The following is a 24,993-nucleotide window of genomic DNA, read 5'->3' on the forward strand; positions in this document are numbered from 1 at the left end:
ACGGCACCGCGGATAATGACTAAGCGACAGTGCTCCACCCAACCTCCCTGGCCTGTATGGAGATCGCCGTGCACCAAGCATCGTGGGTAGCACCTGCTCACATCCGCTGAAACCTTTAATCTCCGTGTATACAGACTTCTAAGTTTTTCAAACTTCTGTTACGACTTCTTCTTCTTTATCATACCTGGCACCCCCGCCCGCATTCTAAAGCTGGTACGAACATAACTACCAGTTCCATTATCACCCTCCAGACTTTGCAACAGGTTGATCCTCGCCAGCGCTGGGTTGAGTTCTTACTTTTTTATCCAAGCACACCGAAAGAACGTCTAGACCAGTTGGCCTGCCTGCCTGACTTCTGCTCAACTGCCACCCAGTGCCCCGTTCAAGGTGGAGGCGTCGGCTTATCTTCGCTGCTGAGCAAAGACCCTCCGTCGTCGTCCTAACCCGTCTCCCCACCCACCTGCCACAGCTCTCTCAAGGTCAGCTTGTACGACATGTCCCAAGCTTCATGATCTACCTAGTACAACGAACTCAGAGCTGTGTGCTGGTACTTGTACGGAAACGTAATAAAGTACACAGTCCATACGGGTACTGCGGTGATAAAATCTCTCTATCAGGTGCTTTGTCCAGGGCTGAGAACTTGGAACCCTAGAGCCACAACGCCGTGCTGAATTCGGTGCACTTCGGCCCTTCGGTCCGCTGGGCAGCATATGCCAACGCTACTTGTTGTCGTTTCGTTGTCTGAATTCTGTCAATTGAAGCCTGTTTTGAGTTCAAAATGGCTACGATTGCAAAGGGAGCTGCCACTGGACCGGGTGAGTCACCCTGGGTTCTGTCATCTAGTCGCACCAACAGCGCAGTTCAAGCTAATAGATATGTGACCTTAGCAAAGCTTCAAGCCGTGGTAGATCTGGTCAATAAGCTCAGCGATGATCTCGAAAACATCTCACTGTTACCTAAAGGTACTCTCCAGCCCTGCAGGCGACATTGGTGGTCTCGAAGTCTAACATTTTTGCCAAAGACCGCAATGATGCCTTAGAAGAGCTTAAAATATACGGGAGGGACCCCAAGTACGCAGATCCTATCTTCACCAAAGATGTTTGTAGTCTTCTTCGCAGCACCTATTGCTATAACCGCTGACTCTAACACTTCCCAAGGGATTTACCATGCTTTTAAGGTATTCATTTCAGAACCCGCCAGATGACACCTCACGGGCCGCCCTGCGAGTAGTAGCCAATGCGATGCTTTTGAAACCCGAGACACGTCAGATGTTTGTAGATCAAGGGTATCCTGCTCAGGCTTGTGATCGGCTCAGGGCGGGAAATTGGGATGACGAGTTCCTTCTTTCGCGGGTACTGTTTCTTTCAACCTACGGCACCAATATCGATCTGCCAGAATTGATCGATAGCCACGAACTAGCGCAGCACCTCATCAACAATTTAAGACGCCATGTAAAGATCCTTTCAGATAAGCAGAAGGAAAAGCTGGACCCAATGGAGGATATGGCACTTGGAGAGACGTTGAAACTGATGTTCAATGTGACACACTTTTCAAAGACACATGTGTCTTCGTTTGCTCCGGCGGTGTCACTAATCGTGGCACTAATTTTAAAACATGAAATACCCGAACCCAAGCCCTTGGATCCCCCCTTTGGTCCTCTTATTAACTCGCTTCTCAACCTCGATCTTCGCATTGAGCTGAGCCGATTGGCTCTGTACCCCGAGAATGAGCCGCACAAGTTAACATCAAGGCTTGTGGACTTGCTCGATCAGGGCATAAGAGCGTACAGTGGCAATGACCTCGAAACTGTTGTCACACCGGTGGTCAGCCTACTTGCTAGGTTGTACGAAAACGCTCCACAGCCAGTCCAGCAAAAGCTGCGCGAGTGTCTTCTACCAACCGCAGAGGATCGGCAAGGCGTGCTGGGCCGCTCCGACTCTCTCCCATCACACTTGCTGAAGAATTCAACAAATCCCACAGCTCCGGCCTTGCGAGACGCTATTTCTCATCTTCTATTCGATATTTCAGACAAGGACGCGTCGAAATTTGTAGAAAACGTGGGTTATGGCTTTGCATCTGGCTTCCTGTTTCAGAACAACGTGCCCGTACCTGCATCATCTGCCGCCACCTTCAGGAAAGGCGACGGTTTCGGGGCCCAAAAACTCGTCAACCCTATTACCGGGCAGTTTCTGGACAGGGAGAAGATTGCCGATGCGCCAGAGATGACAGATGAGGAAAAGGAGCGTGAGGCAGAGCGCCTATTTGTTTTGTTTGAACGGTCAGTGCTTCATTTTGCGTTTGATTTGTGTCAAAATAGCTTAAGGCTGACGTGATTCCAGGCTGAAAAAGACTGGCGTCGTCAATATTCAAAACCCTGTCGAGAAGGCCGTTCAGGAGGGTAGATTTGAAGAGTTATCTGATGATTGTGTCGAGGAATTGGATTGAGTGACTAACCAAGTAGCGTCTCGAAATAAGCGTATCTTTGCAAAGCATATATAGCGGTAGAGCTGTCACCTAGGCCGAGGCAGGAGGAGAAAGGCGTACGGTTTGAAAGCATTTCCAGACATTTTGTATAGCAAGGCTCTGATACAGGCTGGCTGACTTGTTCACGGGTGAGTAAATAATATCGTCGTCGTACCTCATCAGCATTTATCTTGCTCGAAAACTTTGAAGGAACCTCATTACATACAGCACAGCGATCCGCATCATAAAGTAATAGCCAGTTGTCACGCGAGTGTTATTCTTATACATGTGTGTGAATTTACTAGAGTATAGTCCTTTCCGGGTTACTAGTGCGGCGACGAAACAGCTCATGTTTTCTGCCCTCTTATTTTCCGCTTGGTTTCCCAGCAAGTTGTATCAGTTGTCGGAAACAACTAGGCGTTATTGTTAACAAAAGAAATAGCACCGATCACGGCACTAGCAAGAGGAAATAAACTTCGAGCAAAATTCATCCACGCCCAATCGTCCAGCAGGCTGTTGACCTGGGGATCACTGCCTGGAGTCCCATCTTTGGCTGCCTTTTGCAACGAAGCATTAGTCCTCGTCATGACAGCCAGAGTGAACGGCACGATAGCCAACATGCTGCCAGCTGCAGCTGCAAACCCAACCCATTTTCCGCCGTGGCTCTGGACATCATAGGCGGCGTATCCATATGCGAGAGCAACTCCAACGGCAACTTTAGGCATGAGGGCTGCTCCACGTTTGTACACGTCTGCCCATGCCGGGGCGGTAGACTCGGGTGATACTTTGAGTACAGGTATGACAATGAGCGAGAGTGATGCGATAGCGCCTGGTAGGTGCAGCAAACTTATCAGTTAATGTGCTTGACGATGTGCCAGTATGGCTTGTTCACGAACCAGCTGCCCATGCAGAACCGACGATGCCAGTTGCGACCGCAACCAGTGGTGGACCTGAGATTTGCATTTTCTGGGGAAATTTCTATATAGGCGAAGTGATAGGTGGTGCTCGATAGATGGTCTTGTTGAAGGAGCACAGGCGACGATGCTTATATGCTGTTCTTATTAGGGCCACCATGACTGTGATGAATACTCGGGAACCTCGGACAAGACGCCGCATCATCCCCTACGTAATAACTAGTACCTTGGGTAAGTATCTACCTAGGTAGGTAACTCATTGGCACGACAAGGTTTCAGCCCATTTTTTGTGGAGCTCAATGCAGAATCCTAATCCTTGGTTGAATGTTGATACTGTCTGGTGTGTATACACAATACTAGTAGTAATAACATGACGACTTCTGAATACGACCGCCCAACAGATTTGATATACTAGTAAAGATGCGGGAATTTCAGGGCACTATTATTCTGCGTGGAGTGATTATTCCCATCATCAGATGATAGAATTCAACTGTGTTCTACTACGTATATAGTCCAATGAAATGTGCAGCCCAACATAGACTTTCTCGTTGCCGCTTTGGCCAAATCCCAGTTACGACATCGGCCGTTTAGCCACATAGCCGTACAGAGTCTCAGTCAGTGACTGATCCTGCTTATCAACCTCATCCCAAGCCTTGACAAAACACATATTGGCCTTGGCGAGAACCCTCTGGCTTGGCGTATTTTTGTCAAGCGTCACAGCAACAATGCATTCCCTCACTTTACCATCGTCTCCCTCCACCGCTGTGCTCTTCTCTACCCTTACGTCGACATCAGCGCGTGGAAGCGCCCACCAGGCTTTCAAAAACGCATGCACTAGTTCCGTAGCATACCCTTTGCCCCAAAACTCCTTACGAAGCATGTACCCGATCACAGGCCATCCCAGCTCTCCCACCAGCATATGGCTACCTGCGGTCCCTATCATCTCTCCTGTGTCAGCCAAGCAAACGATGTATTCGTACTTGGCATCGCCTTCTGGTGACAGCCTCTGCTTCAACTTCTCCCTAGACCAGTCGATATCCGGATCTGGTTTTCCCTGCCCAGTCCACTTCATAACCTCGGGTTGGAGGCGCAGAGCATGCCATTCCTCCAAATCGCTTTCCAACGTCGAGCGTAGAACCAGTCGCTCAGTCCGAATCTCTGGACGAGTGTCCAAGGGTGGAAGAGGAGAAGATGGGAGGGTCGTCTTGACCATTACCCACTCCAAAGGAGAAGACTTCATCATGTTGAGTTGCCGTCTATTGATGGTTGTCGCTTGAATAGGGCCAGTTAAACTCAGCAATTAGGAGAATAATGTCTTATACGACAAGGTCCTCCGAATAGAAATAAGCTCCGTATGCCTCTGTTGCCATATATATTCGTTGCTCTGTAGAGAATGGTGCTAAATTTCTATAGCATGAGTCACAGAAGGCGTCGCCGAGATTTACTTCCACTGTGGGTACCGTACACGATGCCACCGAACTGCGGAACCTACCTCTAGGCAGATACCCAGATATTATTTGATATTTGCAGCAGAGTCTCGGAAAAAAGTCAGCTGCTCTTGATCGACAATCGCTGGTCTTGGGCGTAAGTTGTTGGGTAGCTCTGTCCAGAGTTCACCCAAGGCAAAAAAAACGTATGCTCATGCCCAATTCTGATCAGTGATCCCCTTGACACTCCAGAGTGTGACCTTGTTGTAATATATGCCACTTGAACACGCATGTGCCTATACTGCACCAGGCAGCAGTAGTCTTCACGAATCCAACTGGGCTTGGCATGATGACAGAAAGCTGCCGAGTCATCGTCTGGGCTTGTTCGGGCCATTGGCGACTCCAGAAGGCAAAATTCCAGAGCAATGCAATCGTGGCAACCGCCGTCACGTCGTCCTACAGTCATTCAATCACGAACTCCAATCCGGTACATCTTGTGCAATGGTGGCTTCACAAAAGCAGGAGCAGGCTTGACGTAAAATGTGCATTCCCTTTTAGACTCCAGCTACCGATGTGGCATCGAATTGTGTCACTCTCTTAATCACTATCACGTAACATGTAAGAGTTTTGGTTCATTCGTTGCCTGCTATTTATCAGGCAAATGCAGTTGATATTTCCATGATCCGTAGTAAACACCCGCAGAACCTTGCCCAACCACCCCCAGAAACCAGAAACACTCTAAGCGAAGGTGGAAGGTCGCTTTGCGCTGAACACCTTCGAGTTGCTAGTCTTGGAAATACGATGAGGCAGAGGGAAGGTCAGGCCCTTCTGGAGGAGCTGCTTGATGTACGGGCGCTTGACGTCTTCGGTCTTCTCAATCTCAACAACGCGAAGGATCTAATGGAAGAAGTCAGCACTTTTCATCACCAGGATCCGATAAAGCATTTGGATTGACATGGTGCACGTACGTGGATCGACCTGAAACGAGCGCGATGGCGGGCAGCCATGTCGGAGTAAAGGGCCTCGACGGCATCGGTGCGGGACATTTCACGGTACTCCTTGTACATATTGTGTGTACCGGAGCGTGAGTCGTAACGCAGCCAGATGCCGAAGTTCTTGACCTTCTGGGGGTGCTTCTCGTGGATCTATACCCCTAATTGTGAGCCTCAAAGTTTTGACAGATAGCAAGTCTGCACAACTTGGGACGGGGTGGTCGGGTATATTCTTACAGCCTTGACGCTGACAATCTCACCAGTAGCCTTCTTGACCTTTCGGAGACCTCGCAAGAAGTACCAGAATCGGGACTTGGCGACCGTCTCGTTGGGGGCAAAGATGGTCATGCGGTACATGTCCGGGGTTGGGTTGGCCTCGGTAGGCAGATGGCGCCCGATGACCTCGTATTCCTGAAGACGACCTATGTAAAAGAAAAAATGGCGTTAGTTTGCCGGTTCTGTGTAGGTGTTCGTCTATTACAAGCCCGTGGGATTTTGTCGTCGAGATAGGGGGTGAAACTATTCCGTCGAATTTCGGTTGCAGGTCCTGCGTAGTATCGAAGCTGGAAAGGAAATCTGTCGAGCCGTTGAAATTGCGTAAAGTTGTTGCAAACAGCGCCATTAGCTTAACAAAAGAGTTGTCGGCCCGGTTCAAAGTCGGGAGTCCTTTCGGTAGGAAACTCAACATCGTCAAACATCATGAAATTCTCTTGGTGGTGAATATGCTGTGGTTGGTGGTCCCTTGATATTTTCCAACTTCATCCGACGCAATCCCAGACACAGACAAAAACAAATCAGGAGAACGGCGCTTACCCATCTGTATTATATGTTAGTATATGAGTAGAATTGGAATGATATAATATTGACCAACTTACAGTGACGGTGGTCAATGTCTCCGACAACTGGCGAAATTTGGTGATTGTCAAAGTTGGAAGAGATACAGCGATAATTTTTGTGTGCGGTTGGTGGGGAGGGCACGCAGGACGAGAGAGCCTGCAGGGCTTAGGCTTCGCCAGCGATTGGCTGAATTACAAAACCAAGGTCCACAGGTGAGTAGTTGTGCTCACGTGATGAGCCACAATAAGCGAAAAGTGCCAATGCAAAGCGCAACCAATTAAAACAACTGTTTCTTTTAAGCGGAGCCAGGGTATGTACCACACTGTGAGGTTGACCAAACCTCCCAAAGTTTGCCTGGAACGGTTGGCAGATCAGTGGCTCATTGAGTTTTGGCCCATATGGGAAGTGATTGAGGAGCATCAAAGTCAACGTTTCTCGATTGTTGTTCTCATAAGGCAACTATTAGAACTCCTAATTACGCAAACGGGCTCTCATTTAACATGAACGAATTATTTGAGGACTTTGCCAAAGCGTACGCTTTGCGAAATGGATACCTGCTAGCACAGACGATCTCACCAGTGCCGCCTCCCAATGAGCCGCACCGGCTGAAACGCATATGGCAGAGCACGAATTCCCATAGCGCCAAAGGAGACATTAAGCACTTTATTAAGTCACAGACATCTTCTCGAAAGACTATAAGCCATGACGAGGTCAACGGATGGGTTGAAGTATATGTGGCGTACTGGAACGCAATAGGTGAGATTCTTGCTGGGGAGAGCGGCAAGGTGAGTTGCTTTCATAATATGTGTACATAGAAATGCATCTGGGCTAACGCCTATTGCTCAAGTCCTCTTGGACTAAAGTCTATGAGGCGTGGAAAGAGCTTACCTCCATGTTAATTCGAGGATACAATAACTCTGGCTTTGAAGCATGGACAATTCCCACCCTCTACGTCGTTGGGAAGTATTTGAGGTTGTTTGCTATCAAGTCCGATGACGAGAGAAGCCGGTCTTCCACCGACAACTCCGGAACTGCATCGCTGATGCAGGACGACTTTGACCCGGAACTAGAGAAACAGGGTCAGCTTAGAGACTGCGAGCAGCATCTAAAGCGCATATTTACGCTGTGCCTCAATGACAGGTGAGACGTCCCTGACATGAAGTATTTAATATAAGACTAATCATGCACTGCTATAGAGCACCGATAGAAGAATCTCGAAAATGGGGGATATATTTTGTTATTAATTTGTTGTTCAAGACGTACTTCAAGCTCAACAGTGCGTCATTATCAAGAACAATTTTGAAGACGTTGGCCGTCTATAACGACAAGGGAGACATGCCACCTTTAGAGGCATTTCCAAGGGCTCAAAGGGTTACCTTCAAGTATTATGAAGGTGTTTTGTTCTTTCTCGAGGAGAACTATGTTCAGGTATCTCACCCGCTCAATATTTTTGAGTAAAGTACTAAAATCATCCCAAACAGGCAGAAAAGCACCTTATTGAGGCATGGCAATTATGCCACAAGGATGCCAAGAGCAACGCAGAGTATGTTAAAAATGGCAAACGCCACGCTCGTGAGAACGACAACTAACAGGGACAGGCGCATCTTGACATATCTCATCCCCTGCCGACTACTAACTAGCCATGTCCTCCCTACCAAAGCACTCCTTCAACCGTATCCTCGATTGCAGGAACTGCTTCTGCCACTTGCGGAGTGCATTAAGCGAGGCGATTTGCATAATTTCGATCTAGCCCTACAAAAGGGTGAAGGCGAATTTGTCAAGAAACGTATATATTTGACCCTAGAGCGCGGCCGTGATATTGCTCTGCGCAACCTCCTACGCAAGGTCTTCATCGCCGGTGGATTTGACGAACCCAAAGAGGGCGAAACGACCCCTGTGCGCAGAACTCGAGTACCAGTCTCAGAATTCCGAGCCGCAATCTGCATGGGAAGTGGTGGGGAGCTCGTCGATACAGATGAAGTCGAGTGCCTGTTGGCCAACATGATCTACAAGGTAGGCCTGCCCGGAGACTGTACAATCTACCTGAGCCACTCCAAATACTTGCTATCATTTCTTATTTTGTCGGTGCCACGCAAGCGTCCATCTGCCATTCTATCAGACTGTGCCGGGTGCCTCAACCTAAGGGTCCAAGGCACCAATGAGCTTGCGTGTGGTCCACGTCAACCATCTACCGTACCAGGATCAGTTGCTAATTTGCATTACGATAGGATCTAATGAAGGGATATATTGCTCGAGAAAGAGGAATTGTGGTCTTATCGAAGAAGGGCGCCTTCCCGGGAACAGGCGTATGATTTGGGGCTCCATGGCTACGATAAGAATTTCGAAACTGTTTGGCGGCCTTGATGAAGAGAAGCCAGGCAAGGTCTGATGCACAATATTCTTGACAGCCTCGCAATCAAATGGGAATATGGGCAATGGTCCACGTAGTTTCCTGGCTCAAATCGATGCCTTGGGATTGAAAGTAGGGCTACCAGCAACTGATTGGCACAAAAACTTTCGGCGCTATGGCACAAATTGTTTTCTTCATCACAAGGCGAGGTATCAAACAGGGATCAGTTCGATAGGATACTGATTTTACGCCGAAGTGCTACCCAAGGCACATCATGCAACACCGGAAGAGCTGCCCCCAGAACCCCTAAACGGGGATAATTTTGCCGGGCTGATGTGAGTCATGGTTGCCACGTCAGATCTTGTCAGCACGGGAAATTTGAGACTTTTGGCATGTAAAGCGTCACGTAGACTCAATTAGCGTCCATTTAGATGCACATGCCTACCGTGATCATTCGTGTCTCCAAGGACGTAATTTTCGAATATGGGCAAATGTTATTAGTTAAAGATGTGTATGTCCTCAATCTCATATCTGCGAAATAAAACGCAGAAAGGGCGTTTAGAAGGTGATCCTACATAAAGTGGACGCAAATGACGCAAAGGCCATAGAAGCATCCCCAGAAGACTTTGTTGTTTTATACATGAAAATTTAACAGGACATGAACTTTTGTGTTCTCAAAGAAGTGAAAATACCATACACCCTCATAGATCGAGAAGAGTAATTGTACATGACCTCCGGTAAATGTGAAGGCTAGGAAAGAGACATAATGGGAAACGACGCCCGACTAACTCACTGTGCAGGAACAAGTCAAAATCTTGTGGCAAGGATTAGAAAAGAAACGTTCCGAACCGTCAACGCCAAGTTTAAGCCGTAGATTGTTGCATTTCACCACTTTTAATGACCTAGCAAACTGGCTCCATGTGTGCGAATATTGGAATAAGTGGAAACGTATCACGTCATTTGAGTCGGGATACCGTGAGACTGATCCTTGGGCCCTTTAATATTGGATCTAGCGGCCAGATCTCGGTGTACCTCTGAAAAAACGCCGTGTTAGCGTGGTTTTGACAAGGCGATAAAGTCAGATTTTCCTCTTACTGTGCAGATGAGATATCATCAACATGATTGCACAAGGCAACAAACAGGTCAAAGAACAGCTGGGTGCCGCCATTATACATTTCGAGTTGCATAGTCCCGCTACGCTTAAAAGTGCCACGAGAGCGAATAATGAGAGCCAAGTAGTGAGCTCGCAATTTAGAATCGCTGTCAGGTGTGTTGGCATACGCATAACGTGCAGACGCCAAGATGGTGCTGCACTGGATGCCGGATTCTATACATCTTTGGTCAGATATGACGTGGTAAAGGCCCAGGAACAGAGTTGTCGTGAAACAGATGTCCAAAAAGAAAAGAAAAAACTTACGCAAGCCTTGCTTCCGGAGAGCGAGCTTCTTGAGCTCCTCTAGTCCGTATTTCTCAGCTGCACAATAGATGACAGTGTCTTTGAGTAAGTCACCGTCAACTCCGCGATGATAGAAAGTGCTTTCAACAGCTCGCTCTGAATCAGAGGGTTCAAGTTCCCAAGAGTTGCGCCTTTTGTTGTGCATGAGCCGTGGGAAATAATCTCCCTTGTACAAGAATTCCAACACTGAGCTGAAAATCTCCGGCTCTTCATCAGGAAGGGCAATTTTCTTGGCAGCAGGATCCATGTATGTATTTCGTAGAGCGTTATTGAAGAAAGGACTAGAGCAGAGGACATCATCGTGGGCGGCGAACAGTCGTCGGTCGGATCCGACGACCAGCGTCACAATAGCGGACGGCATATTTCTGTGTCCACCGGTCAGCTTTTCATGTTTCATGATGAACAAGAGGGGAGACTAGGAGAATTATGGGAGAAGAAGAGCTACGTACCCGCCCATGACTGTGTCATCACTGGCCGTGGCTGTGGAAGCCGTTGCTGGCCGTCGATGACGAGACTCATGGCGTTTTTTGCTGACACCATTGTCACGGCTGAACGAAGAACTTGACTTTGATGCCTTATGACTTTTGGAAAAGCTCTTGCTTGAGGACTCGAAGCGTCTGCTGCTGCTAAACATTGTCGTAGCTTCTGTCGGGTGCACAGGAAGAGACCCCAGTTGACGCTTGCTTGAGTCTAAAGCAACAGCAAGTTGACAACGGCGAAATTCACAGCGCAGTACAGAAATAAACAAGGTGGACTACAAAAAGACGTTGAAACACTGGTCGCAGAGCTGATGGCGATTTGTGATGCTTGATGGTGTCAGCGAAGCCCAGAAAAAAACTTACCTAGGGCGCTAACGAGATGTCCCAGAAAATTGGTTGCTTGAGATGGGGTGAATGCCAGGCTTTTAATACTTCAGGAGAATGCTCCGTGCAACCACCAGCTGGCAGGCATCAGCGGACTCCATATCACCGTTGCATGGCTAAGACGACTAACAAGCGGGCTAGCTCCCCTGATGTGGTCCGCCTTGCAAGGAAGCCCTCTGGTCATGGTGATAGCCTCAGGTCCTACGCGCGTCCAGTAAGAGCAAGACGTGACTCTCAGTTCGCGTCGTTTGCGCGATATCACGTGAAGCTAATTAGTTCTGTGCTAGGGGTGCCAGGGGTGTTGGAGCAAGCCATGGCCCAAGCGTTTTTTCGAGTCAGACGTAAATCAGGGCTAGGAGTCATCAAGAACACCAGAACAGCAAGGATGGCCAGGAGCTTCCAGGGGCCGGGGTCTCAGCATGATGCCTTTGCTGAAGGAGGCACTGGGGTATTCCAACAAACCATGACACCGATAACGAGTCCGGCCGGGGTAGGGAGGTTGGGAGGTGAGGGCAGTGGAGCACCACGGCCAACTCTCCTCGAGGCAGCGTTCTTCAACGATAGTCAGTCTGCACCTCAGCGGATATAATAGCAATTTCCAACGTCAAAGGGTCAGAGAGATGTGCATAAGAGGCATTGCAGGTTCCCATATTCATCGATTTATGCCATTTGGAAGGCCTTTCATCTTGCCGGCAGTCTCAGTAGTTCCGAGATATTGAAGCTCTAAGCAGATCCTCACCACGCCTGGAGAAGTGAACGGACTTCGTCTTTGTCTCTGCACATGGATACCGTGCTTTTTTCCAGTGCCATGAGAGATAGCTTAGGCTTGTTCCTGGCGAGCTGGCTGGGTCGATCATCCCTGGGTGCCTTGAACTGTTGGTCGTGTCTCCACTGCGGAAGCGTTGGTTGTCGTACTGGACTAGGTGAAGTGCAACTTATTGGTCGCTTCGAAAAACCCGATGGCGTTTATTGGAGGTGCAGGCAGCTGCTGAATGATGACGAGTCTTTGACTCGGGAGGGAGAAAAAGAAAAGAAAAAAGCCGAAACCCGGTGTACCAGGCCTATCATGTTCCCTCGTCGGGATGGGATGTGATACCGACTTCTCTGATTCTCCTATCTTATGGAGTTCGTTTCCTCATTTCTTGTTTCTATGGCCTTCCGCGCTGCTGACAAGATGGATCTTGCAATAGCTTCTCTACCTTGTGGGCGAAACATCACATCATTGTGAAGAGCTGAATGAACTCTATGACGTTGTACTGGGAGGCCCATGTCCTCGCATTGCCTTTGGAGCCTTTTTCCATGGTCCGGGGGCACTAATTCGTCCTTTCCTGCTTCGATAATGTATATTTCAGGCGGTCGTGTCCCAGAATATCCCCTTCCAATCACCTCAAGGTTCTGCCAACTATCCAGGCGGCTCCTAAGGAACGGCCACAGGTGTTTGTATGGCAACCATTTCTGCGGGTACAAAGCTGAAAGCATATCGCGTGTATTTGTAAATGGTGTCTCAAGAACAAGGGCGTTGATTGGCAGATTGGTCAGAGAAGGAGACAAAGATGCCAAGGCTGCCAGGTTTGTTGCAAAACCACAACCTATGCTCTGGCCCCAAAAAACGACCACGGGTCTTGGTTGCTCGCGTTCCTGTGACCTGTGGTGATATTGATCAGAGATCCAGCACAAGGCTGCTTCGGCATCCTTATTGATGCCTGTTTCAGAGGGTCGATCATGCGATGTCCAATACCCCCGGTAGCTTACGCCTACTAAGGTGTAACGGAACATGTCGTCTTCCAGTTGAAGACGGGTCAGAACCGACGAAATGTCTGGTAACCGCGGAGGGAGGGACGACGCATTGCCTGCATCGCTCGTCAGGAGACAGGCTTCCCTTATTCCTGGTGTGAAATTATGAGGAGATCAAACCTTGAAAGTATAAAATATATACGGATATCTTGACACAGTCGCTTCTTGTAGCTGTTGCCCGAGTACCACTAGGACCGCCCCCATGGCTTACACAAAGAGAAATTTCTGTGCCATCCAGGGATCGTATGCGCTCTTCCCGCCATTGAATAGCACGACAGTATCGAGCATAATCGGATATCTTCATTTTCCTCGCATTCGGCGGAAGATATGGATTGTAAATAATAGTGTTTTGCAACATAACCAGCATGGCACATTTCCAACACCACAAAGCAACAAGGAGCCCGGTGAAGATGGCTGGTGGCAGGAGGATAGGAGCAACATGTAACCTTCTAGTTAATAAACTATTCCGAGGTCGAGGCTGTATAATTGGCCTCTCCTGCCTGTTTCGCGTCCATCTCAAGGCCTGTAGGTCTCTTGCGAGGGGCAGGCCTCGAGACCAAAGCATCGCCATGCCACAGGTCTAGATTTGCGGCATCGCAGCGGGTCAAATTGCCGGAACAAAACCTCTAGCAGAATTTCAGGATGTAATTTGTGATTGTCGAGTCTGAAAGCAGACCGTAAGTTGAGGCAAAAACAGCCACCTCGGAGAAGAAGGCCAATCTGCAATGTGTTATGGAGTACAAAGTTTAACATAAAAGTCCATCGATTGTTTCGGAGTGCATGTGAGTGGTGGGGTGCCCCGCCTTGAGGCCTGATGTCACCATTACGGTAGGGTTCTAAGTTACTAGGCACCTATGCCTATACCCACGCGCTTAGGTGCCTATAACTAATACTCAGAGTGACTAGTCGATTGTTTAACCCGCTGGTCAAGTCTGGTTCAAAACATCGCTCGATCCACTGCCTGCGACGGCTTTCTAACATTCGGCTCTTCTCACTTCCATTCATTGGTATCCTCCTCTTTGGGCTGCACCTAGACCTCTTAAAACTTGCGGGACATTGTGCAAGCTGCGTGAAAGCCCTCCTCCCTAACGCCACTGAAACGCTTCTGCCGCCGCCTTTCACAATGTCATCCGCACCAGACAAAGAGACCGACCACCCTCACCACATTGACATTCAAGATGATCGCGTGGCGCCACGCGAAGAAGGAGATGCAAGTCCAGGCATGCGAAACAGCAAAGGATGGGACGGAAAGCTTCGAATCTCCAAATCCGCTCTGCTGTCCAACCCCGAGGCGCTCTCTGATCCTGAGTACTCCGATGGCAGCAATGTCCTACCTGGAGAAGATATTAGAGCTGACGAAGGTATATTTGCTTCCCAACCCGGATTTTGGAGCTGCAAATTAACGTATGTTTTGTAATAGATCTACTCGAAAGTGAGAGCTCCGACAGCGAGGAAATCATGTGTTCTCATTCCCGTATCGGATCCATCTCATCCCTTCGACTCGAGCGTTTCAAAAACGTCGCCCGGATATGCCTTCGGCAGAATACTATACAAGAAATCGAAGGTCTGGCCCCTCTGGCGGCGACATTGAAAGACTTGGACCTCTATGACAACCTGATTTCGCATATGCGTGGCATGGACGAACTCAAAAATCTCGTCTGCCTGGACTTGAGCTTTAACAAAATCAAGCACATCAAGAATATCAGCCACATGACGGAGCTCAAGGAATTATTTCTTGTCGCCAACAAGATCAGCAAAATTGAGGGACTTGATACGTTGCAGAAACTTACATCTCTAGAGCTTGGATCCAACCGCATTCGTGAGATGAGGAACCTCGATAATCTCCGAAATTTGGAGGAGCTTTGGGTGGCTAAAAATAAAATCACCGACCTCACTGGTCTGGGCGGCTTGTCGAGCCTTCGTCTTCTCAGCATTCAGTCAAACAGAATCAGAGACCTCTCACCACTAAAGGAGGTGTCTCAGCTTGAAGAGCTCTACATTGCACACAACGCTTTAGAATCATTGGAAGGCATCGAAGGAAACACCAATTTAACCATACTAGACATCTCCAACAACCAAATTCGCAGTCTCAAAGGCCTGGAAGGGTTGACCAGGCTTGAAGAAGTCTGGGCCAGCTACAACCAGATTGGGGACCTTGTAGAGGTGGAAAAGGTGTTGAAAGACAAGGAGAATCTGACCACTGTCTATTTTGAAGGGAATCCGCTTCAGCTCCGGGGACCAGCTCTATACAGAAACAAGGTCCGATTGGCTTTGCCACAAGTCAGCCAGATCGATGCTAGTAAGTTTCTCTCTTTCTCACACACACACAGAGACATGTGGATATACTGCTAACATTTAACTCACAGCTTTTGTTCGAGTATAAGCCTAAATGTTTCAGTAAAGTAAGGCAGGGTAGTAAGCAAGGCGTTTCCGGTTTTTTCACGATAGCGTGCACAACGACACCAATTGTATGATATGGGTCAAGGTAGGTATTGGGAGGCAGTTTGCAATACGTGGCAACGTGCATCCCAATTCCGTTGAGCTACACGATGCCGACGGACATATGATATGATTATTTTGTGCCAGTTTATTCATGGTTTGAGTCTCTATCTTCTCGTCGCATGTGTAGACGACAGTGTTGTATAGACTTGGACTATCGGGTACGGAGTAAACCGAGTTCTATTCTGGTTCTCTTTGGCTAAGACGGCACAAGATATGGCTTTCTACCCAAATATCCACAACTTGTCGCTTGAGAAATACTAGGGCAGCAAAGTAAGTCCTTGCTCAAAAGCTAGTTCACACTATATATATAATTGACGGCTTACATTTGTGGGCTGGTTAAACCTCAAATTGAGGTCCATCTTTGCGATGCGATCCAAGTCAGCTTGGTCAAGATCAAAGTCGGTGCTTTCAAGATTCTGCTCCATAACGCCAGGTCTAGAGGTCTTTGGAATCACGGCCAGTCCCCGTTGCGTCGCCCATCGCAAGAGAATCTGCGCAGGAGTCTTGCTGTGCTTGGCGGCCATGGCAGCGATGGCTTCGTGCTGCATCAGCGGAGTCACGTTCTTGGCCCGATCCATGTCGAGCTCAATGAAGCCCGTGGGCCCGAAAGACGAGTAGGCCGTCACGGCGATTCCCTCTGCCTTGGCGAGCCTGACAAGGTTATTCTGCTGCAGGTACGGGTGCAGTTCTATCTGCAGCGTGGCCGGCCGAATGCGAGCATACTTGAGCATATCGTAGAGGCCCTGCGCCTCATAGTTGGAGACGCCGATGCTTCTCGCGAGGCCTGCGTCGACGAGGCTCTCCATGGCACCCCAAGTCTCCTGGTTTGTCGCCTTGCTCCAGCGGACTTCTCCTTGGCCGTCGTAGAACCAGCCAGGGGGGTAGCGTGTGGCGGGATCAACGTACTCGAGGGCAACGGGGAAGTGAATGAGAAACAGGTCAAAGTACTCAACTTGCCAGTCTGCTAGCTGACGGCGGCAAATGGGCTCGACCTTGTCCTTTTCGTGAAATGTCTGCCACAGCTTGGAAACGATGAAGAGTTCCTCTCTCTTGACGAGGCCGTCACGGATGGCGCGGGCGATGCCAACTCCGCATTCCTTCTCATTGCCGTAGTCTGTGTACAAGGCATTTGGGTGTTAGAAGAGAGGAAGGAGACAGGCGCAGTTAATGGGGAGGTGCATGCTGCAAAAGGTGTGTTGACACGCGAATCAGACTCCCTTGGGGAGAGTTCGGGTTGGTATCGGTTCTTGCTTACCGCAGGCTCCGTCAAAGAGCCGGTAACCAGCTTTGACGGCGTTGTAAACGGTATCGGCGCAAGTGGCATTGTCGACTTTCCAAAGGCCGAATCCGACCTGTGGCATGTCATAGCCACTGTTAAGCTTAATAGATGGCGGCGCCATGGTTGCTCGTTTCTCACGAGTAGCAAAGAAAGCTAGGATATCAAGACAGGCACTCTTGTTAGTACCAGAGAAAGTAAATTGTGAAATATTTCTCACGTAGGGGGAGAGGAAATTAGGCAACTAATGTTTGGCTATTTGTATTTTTTTTATTATTATTTTTGCACTACGAGCATCGGGAACGAAACCTGCGCGGTTCATAAGAGCCTTTTCCGCCGATTGGCATGGCTATTTTGAAGGAATCAAATCCACACTGTTTAGCTTCATATTGCTAAAAACGGCACATTTCTGCACTTTTAGCCAGCCGAAAGCTACCATTGCTACCAATCAGTCATACTACTCGGCACTTTATGCGACCCACCGCAGCATGAATTGATGACTGGAGCCGCTCAGTATTTAGCCTGATATTCACAAGATGCTCCAGAAGAGGCCCACACGGTTAATAAACTGCAACAGGCCCCAGGTCAACGGTCAAAAATCTACACACCTTCATTATTATCAAAACGCGAGTGGTCCCATACAGCCTCATCTTGTACATGTTTATTTCCATCACTTAGATGTTCCGTGAATAGCGACTCACGTTGGTATCAAAATATCGTCTCACCTTTTTTTCATACGCATGCTCCATCGCAATTAAATGGCGCATCACTCCGAGTCCCATTACATGAAATTCAACAAATGCCCCCCGTATCCACAGTATTAACAATTAACAATAAAGTGTGCAGTTTCTGCGCAAAAACGCAGAAACTCGGTGCCAGCAGCTTCTCCTGGTTCCACGGTTACTACCAGCTATCCATCATGTTCGAGTACCGACATCGACAAGCGCCCAGGCCGATGGTGACATCTGCAATTGGGTGGCGCATGTCATCTTGACAAACGGCTTGGCCAATTGTTGAGTTGAAGAGCTGAACAATCTCCATGTCCCCTGGCCATGCCGCATACTTTACGTGATTCCTGGGAGGGTCGACGGCCGCAGTGCCTCGTTTCCTAGTATACAGCGTAGTCTCGAATTTGACGTTTTTATAAGTGCATCTCGCAGCACGATTGGTCGGGGAACCAGCATCGGATGGTGTGACAGTCTTGTTCATCAGAAACGAGAACTCGAGCCGTTCTGTGAGCTTGCGATAGTCGCGGACCTTCATACTGACGTTGGCAAAACTGGGACCAAAGGAGTTCTCGGTAGATGTGATGGTGTACGTGTACGAGTTGAGCTGTGTTATGTTCCAGTGGAAGATGACCGGACCGTCTTGCGTCATGGGGTTGCATCCCCAGGTTGTGCTTTTAGACGTGCAATTGGCATCAATGTTCTGAAGAGACGTCTGGAAAGAAAATGCGCCCACTGGGAGCGGAGGACCAGAATCATTGCCGTTGTCCTTTACTGGACTGCCTCGGGTAGAAACTCTGAGCCAGTGTGTTAGCTTTCATTCTTGAACCAAGGGAATAATACACAATATACATATCATGGATATATAGTCTTGTTCACTTTGGACTTACTTATTTCTTAATCCCAAAGATAGGCCAACTGCCAACGCGGCCATAGTGACAAGCGTCATAACGCCCACAATGGCCAAGAACCGTCGAGATCGTTTCCTTTGTGCAAACCAGTGTTTCTCGTCTGCTTCCCCACTCTCTTCAGAAGTGCTCATATCCTCTTTTAGTTCTGCGATGGTCGAGTCCGGCGTGAGAGGGGGGGACAAGTGTCCGGTACTGGTAATGGTGACGGTGCTGGCAGACGAAGATGGCACGTATGAACCCAACTGGGGTGGTACTATTACGCTCCGTCGAGAATATCTTTGAGGAATTCTGAGGGGTATCTTGGGAATAGCTCCGGGGTTGTAGACGGCATCGTTGTATTCCGTCACGATCTGACCTTGTACCAATGGTGGCATTTTCGGCTGCGAAGCCATTGATAAACGGGAGATTGATAAACGGGAGAATGGTTCATGGGCCATTGCCACGATGTGGCTCTTGTCATCCATTTTTCGGCTCATACTTGTCAAGTGAGGAGGGCCCAGAAACCTATGCTTGTTGAAGTTTCCCACACAGAAACAAGGAGACGCAAGGCTCACGGTAGAATGCTGTTGGTTGCCCCCAGTACTGACTGATACGACTTACACAAGCTAGAAGAAAACCCAACGCAACATACGGAGAAGGAGAAAGGGGGGGCAGAACCAAGTGAAATAGAATATTACTGCGCAGAAATACAAGATGCGACACCAAGAAACACAATACTAGATCTCTACAACGGCACCAGCTATCATGTCATTGCCCCGCCATCTATTCTCCTAGTCGGAGCAATATTTCGTTTGCAGCGGATTGAGACCAGAGACATTGTGGTGAAACCTCAAAGGGTTGATGCGAAGAAATAAAAAAGCAAGGAAAGCAAGGGGACAAAGGCAGGTACTATCCTCGACACACGAGACATTATGGACTATCCATTCCCAACTCCCGAGTTAGCGCAATCCCGACCACCAGGACACTGTAGAATTCCCACATGGCTTGTTGGCACTATTCAAGACGGCCAAAGATGTCGATGCAGTGGTGAGCACATGCGCTCGACGCAATCATCTCCGAGCACACCGGACAGCGCACTCTGAGCTCCTTGTTTTCCCTGACAGAAGAGGAATCGTCGTGCGCGCGTACTCCCACGACCAAGAAAAAAGACTCTTGCAGCACTGGAGCTGTCACGCTGGATGCTGATGTCGCCCCAGGCAGTGTGCTTCATCTTCTGGTCGCATTGCTTCCTTTGTGCGCTGCCAAACATGAACAAGGTTGTTCGTAATGTGTGTATACATTTTTCCAGCGACCAAAAGACTCGATGCGTTTCGTCGCCACTGGTCATCTATGGTCTTGCGTCTATGGACTCTACTACTGACCAGATGCGGCTACGGATGTCCCATCTTTTGCCCTTCGGCCCCCAACCCCCGTATCTTGGCACAAGGAAGAAGCGCACAGGAATGTCGCGTTCCCCTGCTATCAGGGCGGCCATAAGAATGTACGTAAGTTAGTTTTTAATGGTAACCAGGTGCTGCAGCCCGAAGGGCGGGTTTCGGGGACAAGGCGGTTTGGAAGGGAGGAGTCGCAGGAGAAGTTAGACCTGGTGGACTTCTCGGTGCTCCCTGATTATCTACAACATTGGATCTTTTGGGTCCATCTTGACGTCTCTTCTTCCCACAAGACGAGCTGACTAAAAATGACTGCATGCCTTTATTTTATACACATGACGTATTCATTTTTTTGTACACAGTCTAAGCCCTCCCAGCCACATGTATCAGGCATGCCGTAATACATCTCTATGTAGCCACAGCATCGAGTCGCTCCTCTGTCTCTTCGAATTCCTCGTCTTCACCGTCTTCCGTGGCAGTCTCCTGCTCTTGCTCCAGCTGAATCTTCCGCGGCTCCGCTTCTTCCCCTTTTTGTGTATATTCAGGAGCGGCCAGAGAGTCTCCCTTGTCCGTCCACACCGAGGCAAGCTCCAGCTCGATCTCATCGCGTCGCTTCTTCAATTCATCAACCTCAGCCAAACGCTCGCGAAGTTCCTGTACTTCCTTCTCAACTTGCATCTTCTCACGCTCCGTGCCGATTCGCTCAAACTCCCATTCATCGCCATTGTCGCCCATGCCTAACATCAGGTTAAATGTGTGGTATCTCTTCAGTGAGGCTCGGGTCGATATCGTTATAAGGGCTGCGTGGAGGATGGACGATTAGCTTGACTTGTCCGATTATACACAGTAAGTATTTTTCAGACTTACTGATGCCCTTTTCTTTGCACGTCTCATACAAGAGACCTTCCACATCACTAGATACCGCACTGGTACCCTCATCAATAATGGCATATTGAGGCTCGTGATACAGCAGTCTGGCAAATTGCATCCTCTGCTTTTCGCCTCCACTAAGCACATCCTTCCACTCCTTTCGTGTGTCCCAGCCACCCTCGCGGTCAGGAAGATAGCCCAGCTTCGCTTCTTCCAGGATCCGTTGCAGTTCCACTTCCGACTTGCGCTTTTCTCTCATGTCGACGTGGCCATCGGGATAAATGACTTGATCACGTAACGTCCCAGGACTGAGATACGGCCGCTGAGGCAAGAACATGATTCCGTCTTGTCCAATATTCTTCGGACGACTGACCAAGCCCCGGTATACTGGCCACAGTCCTGCCAAAATACGGCTGATAGCAGTCTTCCCCACGCCATTCGGACCAGATATCTACATACGAAATCGAATATAAGCTTCGGGCTCAAATGCTGGCCGTCCCATATCGTAGAAAGACATGAGCCAAAATCAAAGATATGCATTTACTTACCAGAAGATGCTCGCCGGCACGAACAATCATCGACAATGAGTCCAGCAGCTCGTCTCCTCCCTGCGGCCACAAGCCAGGGGCGACAATTGGCACATGCTCAAATCGGACGCCATCGAAACCCTTTTGGATCGTTCCTTGCACATCTGACAGCGAGTAGAGCTCGTTTTGTCCGCTGCGAAGGTAATACGCATTTGCATGCACTCGATGAAGAGTAGAAATCAGCGTGTACACTCGGCTAGTGTATCCGGCGAGCTCTGACAAATCCTTGATAGAGTACATCATCCTGCCGCCAGCATCCGCCAGGGACAGCATAAGTCTCTTGTTGGTGATGAAGTCCTTCATTCGATTACGCTCCCGGCCACCCTTCTCAAAGTTGTCAACCATTTCAGCAGCACCACCAATCCCACCCCAGGCTGGGAGGAACACGGGTAATGAGGCGAGCAGATAGCCGTAGGCACTCCAGCTGTATTTTAGAATAAAGTCTTCCAAGATATTGTAGCGAATCTTGAGCATGTAGATACCCTCCATCCAGCTCTTTAACGATTTGTATTCCTTGTTCAAAAATGTCTTCTCGATGTCAGCACCGCCATAAAAGGCAACCTCCTCGGCGTTAGCGATCAACCTTGCGTGAAGACTTCGGAAGTCGCCTTCCTTGCGCCCTTCAACGGCCTTGAGTTTTCCAAATGGAGGGGAGAGTCTGCGGAGAATGCTAGCCGTCAGGAAATAATTGCTCATCAGGCCTGAGAGGGCTAGCGGGCCGAGGGAACGATAAAGCTGGAAGCTAAAGACGCATAAGTCCACGAAAGGTTTTCCGAGAGAAGAGTATAAGTTAGCGGCCGCTGCACAGAACAGCGTTAGATCTTGCGTGATAAACTGATCCGCCCCGTGGCCGACACCGCCATCCAAGTTGTGAAGCTTGTAATAGTTTAGGTTCTCGTTCAAGTATAGGTCGTGAATGTATCGGGTGAGGCGGGTGCGAAATGCAATAGACACCTTCGATTCCAAAAATTTGATCATAGCGTTGGTATATGACGCAAAGCCGCCCAAGCCGCACCACTGTGAAAGTGCATGGTAAGTACAGCACTGGGGAGAATATGGGCCAACGAAGCATATCAAATGAGCGGAACTTACTTTCACAATGCCCCAGATGAAGGCCTTTCCATTTCCAGCAACCAAGTCGCGGACCAGCTCACCATCCAACCGTGCGACAACTAGCGACAGATATGTTCGAAGCATCAAGAATATACCATGGCTGAGCAACAGACCTGCCTCTTTGCTTGACCACCGTGGGATCACGATGCTCAGGAGGCTCAAAAATTGATGCAAAAAGGCCAGGTTCAGGCCGGGCTTCGTCTGTGCCGAAGGAACTGTACCATCACCTAGGCCAGATACTCGCGGTGGATTTAAAAACAGGCGACGGTGGGCTTCAAATGTCAGGGGTTTCGTGGTGTTGATGATGACCTTGGAAGTTCCATTTTTGTAGGGTACGTAGATTGTACGGGAGCCGTCATCGTTGTGAAGCCACGAATTGGTCCGGACCAACTTACGGCCCTGCTCTCGCTCTTGGTGCTGTCGCTTCCATCGCCGCCGGTAACCCTCACCTCCGAGAACTACGGTGAGAGTGAGGGCAAGAGTAGCGAGGATTCGAGTGACTCGTGAAGTTGCGCGAAACCTCGATCGTGCAGCCGATGTCCATTTGTCGATGAAAGCGGCCAAGGCGTCCTCGGCAGCCGTCCGTCGAAGGTTGGATTGCGCGGCCATGGTGAGGTTCAACGCTCGCAACGAGATGCCCGAAGCCGTTGCGCGCGCGAATGGACGAGATTACAGGGTAGTCATGAAGTCCAGCTGCGGAGGACGGAGGTCACGGCTGGAAAGTGAGGCGAATAAAGCCAGCAAACGGCTGTTCGATTGACTTGAGTGACGTTGCGGTGGTAGGAGTGTAGGCCGTCCAGTGTCATTTGAAGTCTACTGTCAGTTGACGTCGTGGAATGTCCATGGTGGCGCACCAATGGAGTGTCGTCCACAGCTAAAATGCATTCAGCGCTTCAGCATGTGAAGGCAGGCGTTTGACGTAACATATCCGAGGCAGTTGGCACTTGCACGGTAGTACTCATGTGCTCCCGATGTCCGTACTGGCTCGAGCAGTGGGCTGAAGTGCTCTCAGAGCCTGGGCTGACTGGGGGCGGCAGCCAGGACTGGGGCACCAGCCCGCGGCTTTTGACTGGACAGGCTGCGTACTTGCTGGCAAAGCCACGTGCCTGGTGGACAAATCGAGTGTACATGCTCTGTACAAGTAGTGGTGTCGATACGCGCAGCCAGTGTCCCACGACCGGGCACTGCAGCGAATGCTTACACGAGTATATACTTTACTTAAGTAGGTACTTAGACGTATGTCGAAGGACTGTAGAGCACTTGCTTTTTGCACTGAGGCGTGTAATGTTAGTCGGAAAAATCATTTGCGAGGCATGCGTCCAATCCTAAAAAAAGTACACAGTGCCCCAACACGATGCTTCTAGCTCGGCTCAAACAACGTTCAACTCCCCCTTCCAAAGAAAAAGAGCATATAGTTATTAGTCGCCAACGCCGATGCTAGAATCCTACGCAGGCATTGATATATCCGGCTGATGCAGTCAAATCCACCTACGGCACGCAAGAACAACCCACCACTAGCTATTATACAAGCTTACTAGGGGGAATCGCGGATCGGTCGAAAAACAACCGTGTAGGGTAGCCTTGCTTTCCCTCCCATGTGCAAAATCTCCTAGTCACCACGCTGGCCCAAACGGACCGCTCACCGGGGAATGGGGTAAGCTTCCGATCGAGAGCTTCGAATGCTACTTCGTAACCTACATACTTTCTGAGGCGCCCAGCTCGGAGGGCAATATTTCGTTGCAGATTGCAACTATGGACAGGCTGACAGGCTGAGGCTTCGACCGGGTGGCGTGCCAGGCACAGGCAGGATGCATGAGCATGCATGTGGCGCCAGATCCCTCTTACTGGCTGGACGCCGATGCTGGGGTGGGGGATATCGGGCGCCAACAGATCCAATGAGAAAGTAGAGTGCAAGGCGGCATGTCTACTCCGTAGGTGGATGGTTGACACTCTTGGTTGCATCCAGCCCGTAGGTACGGAGTACGGAGTACAGAGCAGTAATAGGGTATGGGGGCGCAATAGGCGGTTGGATACTAGGCAGTATGTACTCCGTACTCCGTAATAAAGGCAGCCAGCCAACCATTATTCTGCCTAGACGGGCTTGACCGGAGGCATTGTCGATTGACGTGTGAGCATGTATACACAATGTGTCCAGTCGTGGCTGCGACTAGTCAGAGAGGAGAGACATATTGTGATGCAAAGGCCGACCGGGGAGAGAAAATTGGAGAGGAACAGGGAACAGGGCAGGAGGTTCGTGTCTATATGCGAAGTACTCCGTATGATCGCCTACTTTAGGTATTGTATGTATGGACTATTGAGTATCTCGAGAAGAGACGAATGCAAATAACACGGGAGTGTGTGCACTGCAACGGAAATCCCCCAGGCCCTGATGGTTGATGGGATGATCTAGAGTTGCACTGCACACAATCCAGACACAGATATCCCGTGCTTCGTCCATAACACGCGGATCAATGGATACCCACAGAGGTCATGCTACGTACTAAGTACTTCAAGTAGGGTGACAGTGAGAACAGTACTAGCAT

The 24,993-nt window shown here is 49.4% G+C and overlaps 10 protein-coding genes across 10 annotated transcripts; 3 read left to right on the forward strand and 7 right to left on the reverse strand.

The window, feature by feature from the left end:
• Window positions 1-778: 778 nt before the first annotated feature.
• On the forward strand, window positions 779-2,445 carry MAA_00549 (guanine nucleotide exchange factor synembryn; the record flags this gene model as incomplete). Its single annotated transcript, XM_007818547.1, has 4 exons — window positions 779-962; window positions 1,022-1,098; window positions 1,158-2,278; window positions 2,340-2,445. The coding sequence occupies 4 exons, from the start codon at window positions 779-781 to the stop codon at window positions 2,443-2,445; spliced, it is 1,488 nt and encodes a 495-aa protein (XP_007816738.1).
• A 431-nt stretch (window positions 2,446-2,876) lies between these two features.
• On the reverse strand, window positions 2,877-3,426 carry MAA_00548 (uncharacterized protein; the record flags this gene model as incomplete). The annotated part of the gene is made up of 2 exons (XM_007818546.1): window positions 2,877-3,292; window positions 3,360-3,426. The coding sequence occupies 2 exons, from the start codon at window positions 3,424-3,426 to the stop codon at window positions 2,877-2,879; spliced, it is 483 nt and encodes a 160-aa protein (XP_007816737.1).
• A 522-nt stretch (window positions 3,427-3,948) lies between these two features.
• On the reverse strand, window positions 3,949-4,620 carry MAA_00547 (GCN5-related N-acetyltransferase (GNAT) domain protein; the record flags this gene model as incomplete). Its single annotated transcript, XM_007818545.1, has 1 exon — window positions 3,949-4,620. One exon carries the CDS (start codon window positions 4,618-4,620, stop codon window positions 3,949-3,951), a length of 672 nt encoding a protein of 223 aa, XP_007816736.1.
• A 922-nt stretch (window positions 4,621-5,542) lies between these two features.
• Window positions 5,543-6,153, reverse strand: MAA_00546 (Ribosomal protein L18a; the record flags this gene model as incomplete). The annotated part of the gene is made up of 3 exons (XM_007818544.2): window positions 5,543-5,701; window positions 5,773-5,949; window positions 6,034-6,153. The coding sequence occupies 3 exons, from the start codon at window positions 6,151-6,153 to the stop codon at window positions 5,543-5,545; spliced, it is 456 nt and encodes a 151-aa protein (XP_007816735.2).
• A 980-nt stretch (window positions 6,154-7,133) lies between these two features.
• MAA_00545 (COP9 signalosome complex subunit 12) lies at window positions 7,134-8,868 on the forward strand (the record flags this gene model as incomplete). The annotated part of the gene is made up of 5 exons (XM_007818543.1): window positions 7,134-7,418; window positions 7,481-7,773; window positions 7,830-8,061; window positions 8,115-8,176; window positions 8,232-8,868. The coding sequence occupies 5 exons, from the start codon at window positions 7,134-7,136 to the stop codon at window positions 8,866-8,868; spliced, it is 1,509 nt and encodes a 502-aa protein (XP_007816734.1).
• A 1,206-nt stretch (window positions 8,869-10,074) lies between these two features.
• On the reverse strand, window positions 10,075-11,073 carry MAA_00544 (BTB/POZ-like protein; the record flags this gene model as incomplete). The annotated part of the gene is made up of 3 exons (XM_007818542.1): window positions 10,075-10,310; window positions 10,401-10,804; window positions 10,889-11,073. 3 exons carry the CDS (start codon window positions 11,071-11,073, stop codon window positions 10,075-10,077), a joined length of 825 nt encoding a protein of 274 aa, XP_007816733.1.
• A 3,146-nt stretch (window positions 11,074-14,219) lies between these two features.
• Window positions 14,220-15,479, forward strand: MAA_00543 (Leucine-rich repeat protein; the record flags this gene model as incomplete). The annotated part of the gene is made up of 3 exons (XM_007818541.1): window positions 14,220-14,457; window positions 14,517-15,395; window positions 15,463-15,479. 3 exons carry the CDS (start codon window positions 14,220-14,222, stop codon window positions 15,477-15,479), a joined length of 1,134 nt encoding a protein of 377 aa, XP_007816732.1.
• A 340-nt stretch (window positions 15,480-15,819) lies between these two features.
• Window positions 15,820-16,998, reverse strand: MAA_00542 (NADPH-dependent D-xylose reductase; the record flags this gene model as incomplete). Its single annotated transcript, XM_007818540.1, has 3 exons — window positions 15,820-15,855; window positions 15,922-16,712; window positions 16,854-16,998. 3 exons carry the CDS (start codon window positions 16,996-16,998, stop codon window positions 15,820-15,822), a joined length of 972 nt encoding a protein of 323 aa, XP_007816731.1.
• Window positions 16,999-17,777: 779 nt separating this feature from the next.
• Window positions 17,778-18,974, reverse strand: MAA_00541 (tat pathway signal sequence; the record flags this gene model as incomplete). The annotated part of the gene is made up of 2 exons (XM_007818539.1): window positions 17,778-18,396; window positions 18,490-18,974. The coding sequence occupies 2 exons, from the start codon at window positions 18,972-18,974 to the stop codon at window positions 17,778-17,780; spliced, it is 1,104 nt and encodes a 367-aa protein (XP_007816730.1).
• A 1,314-nt stretch (window positions 18,975-20,288) lies between these two features.
• Window positions 20,289-23,059, reverse strand: MAA_00540 (lipid transporter; the record flags this gene model as incomplete). The annotated part of the gene is made up of 4 exons (XM_007818538.2): window positions 20,289-20,680; window positions 20,748-21,201; window positions 21,299-22,354; window positions 22,430-23,059. The coding sequence occupies 4 exons, from the start codon at window positions 23,057-23,059 to the stop codon at window positions 20,289-20,291; spliced, it is 2,532 nt and encodes an 843-aa protein (XP_007816729.2).
• Window positions 23,060-24,993: the final 1,934 nt, after the last annotated feature.

The sequence above is a fragment of the Metarhizium robertsii genome (assembly GCF_000187425.2).
Source record: "Metarhizium robertsii ARSEF 23 chromosome Unknown MAA_Scf_7, whole genome shotgun sequence".
Classification (NCBI taxonomy): Eukaryota; Fungi; Ascomycota; class Sordariomycetes; order Hypocreales; family Clavicipitaceae; genus Metarhizium; species Metarhizium robertsii.